We start from the raw sequence: 13,187 nt of genomic DNA on the forward strand, positions 1-13,187 counted from the left end.
CTTATTTGGAACTCATATTATAGAATTGTCCACTTTGAAGGGTTCTTTTTGGTGGAAAGATGTTTGCAATCTAATGGATCTTTTTAGAGGAATTGCCAGATGCTTAGTTGGTGATGGTGTTTCTCGTTCGAAACGATGTTTGGAGTGATAGTTCTCCACTCTCAGTCATTATGCCGAGGTTGTACTCCCTTGCTGCTAATACAAGATCTCGGTTCATAATTTCCTTAATTTGGAATTCCTTTGCTACTAATACAAGGATCTCGGTTCAATTTCCTTAATTTGGAATTAGAAGATAATTTTCAGTTGCCTCTTTCTCAGCAAGCCTTTGAAGAGTATTAGTCTTTATCACAAATGTCTGAGGAGGTAAACATCTCGTAGGAGTATGATACATGGGCTTAAATTGAGGTAATTTGAAATACTCATCTCAGAAGTTTTATGCCTTCAACTTTAGTGCCCTACAACTACCGCAATATTTTATTTGGCTATGGAAGAGTAGAGCTTCTTCGAAAATTAAAGTGTTTAGTTGGTTGCTTTTGATGGATAGGCTGAACACAAAATACATACTGGATCATAAGCATTGTGCCCCTACGAATTGTGATTTAAATTGTGTGCTTTGTTCATCTACCTCAATAGAAATTTTTTGCTCCATCTTTTCTTCCTATGCCCTTTTGCTCAGAATTGCTGGAATATCTTGGGTATATCATGTAATACTTCTCTTAGTTTGGATCATGTGTTGGTGGATGCTAGAAGAAGACATCATGATATCTGCTTCATGAAAAAGTTTTTGTTGGGGGCCTAGAATATTTGGAAGCAAAGGAATGGTTTTTATTTTTGATAATAAGCTCTCTTCTTTGTCTCCATGGAGGCAGTTTCTTAAGAGTGATCTCCTCCTTTTGTTGTTTAGATTAAATGAGAGAGACAAATATGTAGTTATAAGTTGAATTTCCTTGTTGTAATTTTCTTTGGATTTCTTTATTATTTGTTTATTATTAATAGATTTTTTTAACAGCGGGGCCTCCCCTGCTGTGTTCTTTAAAAAAATTACACATATTACCTGTCATGCTAGTTATCAAACAACATGAAATTAACCAAAAACCAAGCAGGTCATTAGGCTAATTATAGAAGTAATCTAGTCATAATATGTTAATCTAGATAAACAGTACCATCCACACAAACTATGTACGTATAAATCAATAATAGAAATACACCAATCTCTTTTTTCTCATATAGAGATGCAACACGATGGCAATAGAGGATGTGCTGTTTTTTTTCAAGGACGTCTCCCTGGCTCTTATATAGAGCTCAACACAAAACGGCAGCTCACGCTCAAGTCCGTTTGCCCTCCCCGTCAAAGCCGGATCGGCTCTATGAGAAACACCGCCACCAAACGGCCACGAGCCCCTTAAAAACCAAGTCTTCAGCTGATTGACGCAAGGAGATTTTTCACCAAGAAATCAATAGAGGTTGTTGCATCTGCATGCAGGCATCTATCCATCTAGCACACACTTATCGTGAGACTAGCATTAGGCATTGAAATTGATGAAATGATCAATATCTACAAGCATATTATTTCCATCAGTCTCCTCTTATGCAGTGTGAGGGATGGAGCACACAATAAATAAACAGCTGTTTCACCACAGCATCATTGCATTGCAAGGAGAGATAACTAGACCACGGTGATGTTAAATTGTGGTCACATTTTACATGTTAATTTAGTCATGTGAATTATTGAGATGTAATAGCATCATTTGGATCCTCTGGGTTATATAAGGAATGCTGTTTGGCGCAGCTTCGCCTGCTAGCGCACTTTCGGCCCATCAAACCATGGTCTTGTAGGCCCACAATTGGGGAAGCCTTTGGAGTACATTTACAACAGATGATAAAGTGTTTTAGGGGGTGGAGTGCAAATGTGAATGAGCCTTTTTTTTTTTCTGACACATGGCAAAGGAGCAATGTTAAAACAAAATGTCCACAGTCCTCCGTTAGAACCTGCAGACCCGGCCATTACACTGTTAGACCACCCAATAAGGCTTTTCCAATGAACACACCATGCTCTAATGGCTCCATTTTAGGACATGCTGAGCCACGATCCTCCATTTAGACTTTTCCAATGAACACTACAGCCAGCACTTGGATGCAATTTCCAAGTTCCAACCATTAATCAATGCTATTTATGCCCACTGTGTTTAGATTATTTGCATACAGACTCCAGAAGATCACAAGTTGAGACGAGAAAATTCACTAACCGTCACCTGTATATTGTACTAAAGTAGAGTGCCGTTATTTCAGCGGTAATAAGCTAACTGGACTAAGCAAAAACGAGTAATAGAAGGATACCAATATGAGTAATTGAGTAATGGAACGGTCTCCTTTTACGATCTTGGAGAGGAAAAAAGGAAGCTCGAAGGTTCAGAATGTCTGATTCATACTCGGCCAAAGGAGTTTGTGAAAAACTGTTTTTTCAAAAATTTGTTTTCATAAGATCCATGTACAGGTTTTTCTTCAGATTCATGAGCTTTATCCTCTCTTTCACATGATTCATGAGGAAAAGATCACACGATCATGCATAGCTTACCAACCATGAGCGTCCATCCAATAAACATTGATATTTGCATAGAGTTGTGATGAAGTCTTGGTCAGTTATTATGAAATGATTTTTTTTTGTGTGTATGTAGTGTTTGTGCTATGCCACTATGCTAACCTAGAATTCCTGTATGTAGATATCTTGACAGAAAGTAGCGATTATCATTTTAATCTATTTTTAGCACTTCCAATTGAGACATTAGAGAAAATCAAACCGAAAACAACTATGCAGCTGATGAATACCCATGTTCATATTTAATCTATCTATTGTTTAATTATATCACTATGCTAATAATCATTCACGTTAGAATTAGCAGAAGCTCTAATGTCATTGTGTAAAGATATATGCTATATTTCTACCTCAATTGTTTGGACAAGAATGAAGAAGAAACAAACATGATGAACATAAGGTGTTTGGAGAAGTACAAACAAGAAAAGAGATGATGCACATAAGGTATAATATTTTGCACCAAAACCATAAGGAAATAAATCGATCTGTAATCCATGCATAGCCTCTCAACCGATTTGGTCATCTTTACCTTCTAATTTATTGTCAGTTAATACACCATCATCCAATTACCTGTCCACATGCATCTCAAACCACTACACATGCATGGCCCAAGATGCATCGTATACTCCAACTGACTATTTGCATGCATATGCGTAGTGCGCTGTGTATTTACTCCGACACGAGAAACAAAAATAAGCTAAGAGAGAGTACCAAATATGCTGATCATTTTTTAATAATACCAAAAAATTATATGATCATTTGTGAATGGAGGGAGTAGCTCTTAGTCAGGGTTTTAAATTTGCTTTCTGAAATTTCAGATCTACTATTTAGTCTTCATAATTAGTGACTGCAGTCAAAACAATTTGGTCAAAATGTGTTAAACTTGGTCCAAATCCAATTCATTCTACTAAACCTTTCTACTCAAGCACTCATTGGTGATGTCTTTCCTTGCATTCCGAAATGTAAAACCCATGCCCTTAGCTAATCGCATCCACTCTTATGCTTTGACTTAACGGTGCAACTATTTCCGCTTTTGATTCAAATGTCATAGTTGTTTTACCACGTACTCCCTCTGTTTCAGTTTTGACTTTTTCCTACTCATACTTCTTTACGTTTGCTAAGTTTATAAAAAAAATATAGTAGTATTTTTAACACAAAACAAATATATTATCAAAATATATTCAATGCTAGATTTAATGAAACTAAATTGGTGCTTAATATATTGCTAATTTTTTCTATAAACTTAGTCAAATTTAACAAAATTTGATTAGGAAAAAAGTCAAAGCAACTTCTAATATGAAACAGTGGGAGTACAAGCAGCATCACAAAGATACAAAAGTTATCTAGCAATATTTATGCAGTGGCAGTAGTTTTTATAGATACTACTATTTGTTAGCTGTCAGCCATTTATGCAAGCGTGCTTTGTTGTATCTAAACCTCACTAAAGGCAAGTGGGTGAAGTCATGCACCATCACCATACTACAGATCTTGATCTTCACTTGCGTGCCTGATAAATGTATATATGCAGATGCCGCCTCAATCTGGCAATAAGAGGAGATTAGGCAAGATTGAAGTGTTAGGTCAGTGTGAGAATGTAGTTTATTAATTAGGGACAGTTTATTTAACAGGTTATATTCCTACTGATGTATATTCAGTAAGAAAATTGTGTGTCTTTTGAATGATTTGAATTACTAACAATGCCTTTTCTTTAGTCTTTCAACCGAGTAATTATAACGTTAGATGACAAATGGAAACTCCGTTAAACGGTAACCATCAAACGGCATGAAAGAAAACTTTGGTAGTTCATTCGAAAGTTCTATTTTGATATAAGATGATTTCTCGATGAACGCTGCAGCCAGAACTTTGATACCATTTGCAAAGCAATGAGTCAAAATTATGCCTACAGTTATTTGGATTCTCTGCATCCGGACTCTAGAGAATCAGAATTTTAGACAAGAAAAGTTCACTAACTGTCACTAGTTCTGTATTGAAACAGGCGGACTATTATTTCATTATTGGTACTAAGCTTTGAACGATATCGATATAGATCATAGAATATTATTACCACTGCTGGAGAACTGATCTTTGCTGGGTTGGCCAAAAACCACATTAGTCCCGGTTCCTATTCTAAGCGGGACTAAACATCTTTTTTTCCGGTTTAAAACTACCACGGGACTTAGATGAAGATCATTTTTAGTCCTAGTTCAATAGCTGTAAGCCATGTCAAGAGATCATATCTTTAATCCCGGTTGGTATTACCTACCGGGGCTAAATCTCACATGCGCTCTCTCTCCCCTTATCTTCTTGGCATCCGCGCGCACTGCCTCCTTAATTATCTTCTATCTTATCCCCTCTCCTCCTCCGCTCCTTCTTTTCCTCCTCCACTCCTCCGATCCCCTCTCCCGGCAACAGGCGGCGGCGGGCAGGAGGCGGCGGCCTCGGTGAGCCACGGCAGGTGGCAGCTGCTCACGCGGAGGGCTGCGGCCATGCGGCGGCGACCGGGGCAGCCGCGGGCGGCGACCTCGGGTCGTCCTGCTCAACAGCGGCCGCTTCGGCTTCAACTTCTCCGTGCACGGCCAGGATGTCGGTGGTGTCGGAGTGGGCGCTCAAGTGCAGCGGCGGCGGCCCCGCGCTCGTCTCCCTCCCGGCGTCGTTTTTTGTGTTGTTTTCTGTGATGTGTGGTGATGTTGTGAATGATTAATTTTGTTGAGTATGTGAATTTGTGATGTCAATGATCTGTGAATTTGTGTTGTTATTTTGATATGTGAATTTATGATTTGTCGAGTTTGGCGTGAAATCAATATGCAAACAGAAGAAAAGCAATAAAAAAAGACCTTTTAGTCCACCAACCAAGACTAAAGATGAGCATCTTTAGTCCCGAATTGAGTGTCCCGGTTGCATACCCGGGATTAGAGTGGGTTGCGAACCGGGAGTCTTGTGAGGTTCTCCAATAGTGTACGATAATAGTTGCAGTAACTTGAAAAAACTGAAAGGGAATGAAAACATATGAGGACAAAAAAAAAACCTAGCGTAACCAAGCAAATAAAGTAATGTTAAAGAGGAAAAAAAAGGTTGTGATCCTAATGTAGGCATGACATAAGCATTGACATGGTTCATATAGCTTCAGTATTAATTAGTTCTCTTTTCGGTAATGAAATTTAGTCCAACCTTTTGAAATTTATCCAGACATTAAAAAGTAATGAGTTGGTGTTACTAACTGAATAATATTTACTTCGAAAAAAGGCTAACTGAATAATATGCTATGCCCCACTTCGTAGCCCTAGTTCTTCAATTTGATTACTGAGAAACCATCTATGAATATTTGGGGATAGAAAAACACAAGCTTGATGGTTTTGAAAAACCGATTCCTTCTCAGCCAAATTAAAGGATATTAAGAAAAAACTATTCTTTGAAATTTTGTTCACTTTCTCCCAGCGAAAAAAAAATGTTTCACTTTCCCCTTCAGATTCATGGGTTTGATATATCCTCTTTTCTGCATGACTCATTAGGAAGATCACACGATCATACCTAGCATACCAACCTTGAGCATCCATTCAATACGCATTGATATCTACATAAGGTTATAATGATGTCTTGGTTAGTTATGAACTTTCCTCGTATCTCTGGTATGTATACATATATAGTGCTAGAGTATTATAAGTCTCTTCATAGGACACAATATGATGTCTTCACAGGGGAAGATATGATGAATTATCATCCGAAATTACGTTTAGCACTTCATTTGAGATATTAGAGAAAACCAAACCAAAAACCACCATATATCATATAAATACCAATCTTCATGTTTAATCTACATATGTGAGGTGTTGAGTTAGATTGCCCTCCTGATTGTTATTCACGTCATAAATAAGACAAAAATCCATCCCATTTGTAGCCACATTCGTCAGTGTGACTACTGCCAATCCATGTTAAGGAGGAGCTCTCTATCTTAAATCGTCACAGTCCTTATCGATGTCAAGATCGTCGCAGTCCTTATCGATGTCAAGGAGGAGCTCCATCCTAGATCGTCGCAGATGTAGGACAGGAGAGTATCGACATCTGTGATGCCTATACACGCCATGCAAATTCAGGAGAGTATCAACATCTATGACGCCTATAGAAGGATGACAATTTATAGAAGGATTGCACTGAAATCCTGATTGCTAGCAAAAGAATGTTCCTTTTTTTACAAAGCAAGTAATTACGGTTGACGACCAAATTTGGTAAATCATGCATCAAATTCGAAGCTAAGATCAAAGCTGATTTGGCGAAAGATTGTTTCTTAGAAGCAGAGTACGTATCGGCTATGGAAGGTATCGGCTAACGACTGCATCGGCTAACATTGGATCAAACAGAGAACAGCCGATGTAGCCGATCTTGGTAAGGTAGTTCTAGAATCATCTTCGGGATCGATTGACGTGCTACACAAGTATTGCCATGATTGGGATAAACCCACGGAGGGGCAATTGTATCTATTAATTAGAATATTTTGAATAGTTTCTTTAGAAATATTTGTTGGCAAGAGTCTGCCTAAAAGGCTTGTTCGTATATTACGGTTGTAACAGATTTGGAGTCATGTCCAGCAAGGACATATTATGTATTTTGGGTACAAATATGACCCAAGACCATGCAAATAACAACAACAGTTCAATAACACTTTCGGCACATCGCCACCTTTTTCTACTTTCATTGTTTCAATGAGTTCTTGCTTTCGAGTTGGGCTGTATCAGGTTTGATCTCCGACAAGATGTAAATCTTGTCATGGCGGCTTGCGTTCTCGGGATTAGTGCTTACATATTTATGATACTCTAATCTTGGTTATGTAAATCGTCGAGTTATTATCACATGTACTATATAATCTTTATCAATATTGCTATCTAACTCTAAATTGGCTAACATCTACCATCAGAGGACAGCCGATAGGGTTAAGTATCAATGTTGATGATTATATAGTATATTTACCATCTCATAGAGGTTTTCATCAACTTGTTCAGATCTTATGTTCCTTTTTATGCTTAATGCTGCATCGGTTAGGTTCGATCTATTAAGTAATATCTAGAAGCATAATATTTAGCTTGTCTTATGATCATTGATAGAGATAGTATTAGGGTTTCAGCCGATCTTACCTGATTTAATTATCTTGCCCTCTATATGTTTACTTGATATGCTAAATCTGCCCTTTATATTAAGATCTTATTACATTGAAATATATTAGGCGTATTGTTTCGTACATTTTGTCCATTTTAAACATCTTGGTATAAGGTGATATCGGAGTACTAGCCGATACATCTTAGATTTACTTCATCGGCTATGTTATGAATATATATAATCTTTGTCTTAAAGTACTTTTAAACACAAGTGATTTATACTGTCTCGGCTCACTGTCCGATCTATCCTAATCACTTGGTTTAAATATATTTTTAGGAATAAATTATATATTATTGATATCTACAGCCGATCGAGTAGATTTAACTTTATCTTGCTTTATTCTTCATTGCCGATCTAATGCAAATAATATCAGCATAATATTAAACAATATGTCATCGGCCTCTAGCTGATCGGCTATCGTTTATGTATTTAACCTTGTTTTCTTGTTTTTCTTTTCTTGTTGATTGTAGGATCAAATCAACTAGCACGCCTTTTAATCCGAGAGCAAGATTTAGCACCTGTACTGGAGCTAAGCAGATCTCCTAGGCCAGTATGTGTTTTTTGCATCAACAATTACCCAGCATTTTGGAGAAAGCCAAAAGAATGAAAAACAGAGTCTTTCAAAAGAATCCAAAAGAGATTGTTTGTTATAAACATGTTACTGATGAATCCTGAATTTCATCTGTTGTTGCAATCGTGTTGGTTTAGTTAAAAATTGATTTGTTGTTCTTCCAAATACTATACATAATCTCTTCAAGGTGTACTTTCATGGTCATAGGTATATATTAGTAGTACATTTAAGCCTAACTTTTCTGATTTCTAGATAATGTGAAACTTCCGGTACTACTTTTGCTGAAGAAACAGTCTTTGATCAATATTAATATCGGTATGTATCATATTAAAGCTTATTACTTTCAGTTACAGAATGGAACGGTAGAAACTCAGATTTCAGAAAGAACTGATATATATAGCACATATATAAATTCAGATTTCAGAAAGAACTCTGTACTATTCAAAACAGAACTGTAAAAATTCAGATTTCAGACAGAACTGAGATATAGTACTTATAAAAGAATAAGAGATTTGCTTACTGTTTCGAGCATCACAAAATATCCACCCTAGATTGTTATTTTTTAATTATCAGCCATGGATGTATAATTCATCGTCACAATTCATTAACTCAACAGTTCGTCATTTCAAAGAAACAGAAACTAAACTATGATGGAAAATTATATCTAGAGGAAAACAACATGATATTACCAAAATATACAGATTCAGTATGCCAATTTCTTCTGTCCTAGAAAATGCCCAATTATTTTTCAAAAGAACAATCTTTCATAGTCTTTGTTCCGCTTTGCCGACTAACTTTTATAACAAAGCCTCTAACACTGTGTTCATCAGCCAAGCATTATCCTCCAAGAAAAAAGCTAAGCGAAGAATGCTTTGGTAAATCAGTTGTTCGGACCCTCAGGGTTGGTATATATATGAAAGAAGCTAGTAAAAGCATACTAGTATCAAAATATGAACAACGTCATGGAGTATTGGGGCAGCGAACATGTCTAGATAAATGATAAAATTATAGGCTTAAAAAGAATAAAAGTGGAAGGTACAATATAGTGACAGATCAAATAAAGATAATTTTCTCGCATCATTTACCTGATATGGTGGTAATTAAGATTATTTGGCTGCTCCATAGATGAAGGATTCTTTTTTCTTTTCATGTTGTTCCTACATCAATGGAGATTGGATGTCAATTCATATTAATGCGAGAGGGAGGGTGTTGTGTGTTCGTCGCGCTTTGATTTATTTTGCTAGAGAGAAACATCTAATTTTATCAATTACTTAGCTGTTAATTAATCATTGTGATGGGACAAGCCATGCAGCCGTTGATCCTACTATCTGTGGTATGGATGAAAGCAATCGCAAAGACTGCATTTGGTCTCAATGGCAGAGGATGTGGACCCAACCCTGAGCATTCATCGAATAAGCATTGATTTCAACATAAAGTTGTGATGACGGCTTAGTCAGTTATGAAAATTCCCCCTTATCCCTTGTATGTATATATAGTGCATAGAAGTCCTCCGTGTTTGATACCATATAATATTCTCACAGGGAGAGGATAGATGAATTATTATCTGAATTTATTCCACTTTTATTCGAGATATTAGAGAAAACCAAACAAAAACATCCATACGGCACATAAATACCCATGTTCAGGTTTAATTCACACATGCTGAGTTAGATCACTCTCTCAATCATTATTTATGTTATGAGTGGTCACTGGTACAGAGAGAGGCTGCCACTGCGAGGGACGAGCACGAAGCCCGCGAGCGTCGTTGTCGCTGGATCTAAGGCAGATTTACCATAGGGGCAGGGTCATAGACCCCACTACCACGAGAACACCATGGTGACCTCCAATTCCCCACTCTCCCAAATCCGCGAGACCACCATGGTGACCTCCAATTCCCCACTCTCCCAAATCCCTAGGTGGAATTGGTAGTTGGTAATCTACTATGCTTCAAAAGTTCAAAACTGTGTCTTTCAAGTTCAGTGAGGTAGTGATTGAAATTTATAATTGTTTTCTATACATTACAAGATTTGTGATAGTCAATATGTCAAAAAGAACATTGCTCACGTATTATTCTAGTTCAAGAAACACAAATACCAGTGGTCCTCCACACAATAATGAGAGTGTAAGTCAACCAAAGAGGCCTAGGGCAAACCCATTGAAGCAAATCTACGTGAAATTAGAGATCAAGTAAAGAGGGCATATGCATTGAGTGGTCCAACTCAACCTGATATTAGTATATTTCCTCATAAATGGCAATGTGGTGAATGGGTATCCTTTCAAAAAACTTGGTTCAATGAGTTTGATTGGCTAGAGTATAGTGTTTCAAAGGATGCAGCTTATTGCTGGTATTGTTACCTTCTCTTTGAATCGGGAAAACCTGAAAATTTTGGAAGGTTATGTCAATTGAAAGAAAGCTTAAGATATGCTTACTTTACATAGTAATTGCAAGACTCACAATGATGCTAGGAAAAAATATGAAGACTTTATGAACCAAAGAACAAGTGTATACTACAAAAATTGAGATTGTTAGCAAAACGGAAGAAATTCGATACATGATTTGCTTGACATCTTCTTTAGATATTGTAAGGTTTCTCATTGAACAAGGTGATGCTTTTCGTGCATATGATGAATCTAATACTTCCCTTGCTGCTTTTCGTGGACATGATGAATCTGATACTTCCCTTCCCTCAGCAAGGGTAAATTTAAAGAGATGGTTGATTGGTACAAATATAAGGTTCCTAAGGTGAATGGTGCATATGAAAAGGGTCTTAAAAATTTCCAAATGTTATCACATCATATTCAAAAGGACCTTACTAAACCTTGTGCAAAAAAGGTGACAGCAGTGATTATGGATGAGATTGGAGATAGAAATTTATGTGCGCTTATTGATGAGTCTCGAGATGTATCAATTAAGGAGCAAATGGGTGTCATCTTGAGGTAGTAGTTCGCACTATGTATTTTTATATGGTTTAGTTTTTCAAATTCTATTATAAGTACTAACTTAAAAATAATTGTTGTTGTGCAGATTTGTGAATGATGAAGGAAAAGTGATGGAGAGGTTTCTTGATCTTCAACATATTGAGAGATGTACCGCTATTGCTTTGAAGGAAGCTTTATTTGGTATGCTTTCTAGTCATAAGTTAACCATTTCTAAGATTTGGGGCAAGGTTATGACGGAGCTTCTAATATGAGAGGGGAATTTAATGGTATGCAGAAATTGATTCGGGATGAAAATCCTTATGCTTTTTATGTCCATTGTTTTGCCCAACAATTACAGCTAGTAGTTGTTGTTGTTTCAACTTCTACACCAGCAATTGCATATTTTCATAATTATGTGCCTTTAATAGTCAACACAATGGATGCATCTTATATGCAAAAGGTTGCCTTGTTGCAAAGCATCATGATGTATTGTTAGAAAAGGTGGAGAATGGTGAGATTACCACTAGAAGTGGTCTGAACCAAGAAAGTAGCCTAGCTAGGCCTGGAGATACTAGATGGGGGTCACATTTTAAAACTTTGTTTCGTATTTTGGTAATGTGGGAGGCTATCATAGATGTACTTGAGATTGTTAGGAAAGATTCTACTAAACCAACATTTAATGGTGGAGCATTTGGTTTGATGGGTAAAATGCAAAGGTTTGATTTTGTATTCATCATGCATTTGGTGATAGACATGTTGAGCATTACAGATGACTTGTCACGTGCTTTGCAAAGAAAGGACCAAGATATTGTTGAGGCAATGAGTTTGCTCAAGGATGTGAAAGAGCTCTTGCAGGAGAATGGATGGGAACCATTATTGAATAGGGTGATTTCATTCTATAATAAACATGAGATTAAAGTGCCAAAAATGGACAAGGAAGTAAATGAAAGAGGGGCATCTACACGTCGAAGGCACAAGGTAACAAATAAGCATTACTATCATGTTGAGATCTATCTTGCAGCCATCGATGCCATTTTGGTTGAAATGAATCATCGCTTTAGTGAAGTTAGTTCAGAGCTATTAGTATGCATGTCATCTCTTAATCCACATAATTCCTTCTCCAATTTTGATGTGGATAAGCTTGTGAAGCTTGCTGAAATTTATGTTGAAGCTTGCTGAAATTTATGTTGAAGATTTTTTGGTTGGTGATCTTATGCTACTACGGACTCAACTTAGAAATTTTATTAGCAATGTTAGGAGAACTAAAGAATTTCTTGGATATAAAGATCTTGCAAAGGTTGCTGAATTAATGGTTTAGATTGGAAAGAACAGAACTTATCACTTGGTGTATAGGCTCATTGAGTTATCATTGATACTTCCAGTGGCAATGGCTTCGGTTGAGAGGGTCTTTTCAGCTTTGTCTCTTACAGAAAGATTTGCGAAACAAAATGGGGGATGAATGACTAAATGACTAGATGATTTGTTACACTGAGAAGCAGATTTTTAGAAGTATTAGTGATGAAAAAATCATCCAACACTTTGAAGAGATGAAAAGGCGTCGGACGTTATTGCCTCAACAGAAATGAGCGGTATGCTCCATGCCTCCATTATCTTCTTAGTTTCTAAACTATTTGAATTCAAAATAAGTATGTTTTGTTTATTTATTAATTTGCCATTTTCTTTGTATAGAATACTAGTCATGAAGAATAATAGGCGATTGGGCGACACACGTCATCTATTGGACATTGGTTTGGTATGGACAAAATTCACTATATATCATTAATTTGGTGTATGTGTGCTTTGAACTAGACATGTAGCCAATTTATATGTAAGACATGTTTCGATTTATACTGCCCTAGTTTGTTTAGTCCCCACTATTATTTTTTCCTGTATCCGCCCCTGAATCTTGCCACAATATTTGAATCTAGATTAACAGTGCCGTGCACACAAACTAGC

General features: G+C 36.8%; 1 protein-coding gene across 1 annotated transcript; it reads left to right on the forward strand.

Moving 5' to 3' along the window:
• Window positions 1–11,022: 11,022 nt before the first annotated feature.
• Window positions 11,023–12,410, forward strand: LOC127757385 (uncharacterized). Its single transcript, XM_052282884.1, has 3 exons — window positions 11,023–11,249; window positions 11,338–11,432; window positions 11,692–12,410. The coding sequence occupies exons 1-3, from the start codon at window positions 11,023–11,025 to the stop codon at window positions 12,408–12,410; spliced, it is 1,041 nt and encodes a 346-aa protein (XP_052138844.1).
• The last annotated feature ends 777 nt before the right edge of the window (window positions 12,411–13,187 follow it).

The sequence above is a fragment of the Oryza glaberrima genome, chromosome 12, assembly GCF_000147395.1.
Source record: "Oryza glaberrima chromosome 12, OglaRS2, whole genome shotgun sequence".
NCBI lineage: Eukaryota > Viridiplantae > Streptophyta > Magnoliopsida > Poales > Poaceae > Oryza > Oryza glaberrima.

What these genes read in the sequence shown, in the direction of transcription:
- LOC127757385 (XM_052282884.1), top strand. Translation starts at nt 11,023, where the DNA reads ATGGTTGATTGGTACAAATATAAGGTTCCTAAGGTGAATGGTGCATAT. An exon ending in CAAATGGGTGTCATCTTGAG is followed by an intron (nt 11,250 to 11,337) that starts GTAGTAGTTCGC and finishes GTTGTTGTGCAG; the next exon opens with ATTTGTGAATGATGAAGGAA. An exon ending in TTTGAAGGAAGCTTTATTTG is followed by an intron (nt 11,433 to 11,691) that starts GTATGCTTTCTA and finishes TATATGCAAAAG; the next exon opens with GTTGCCTTGTTGCAAAGCAT.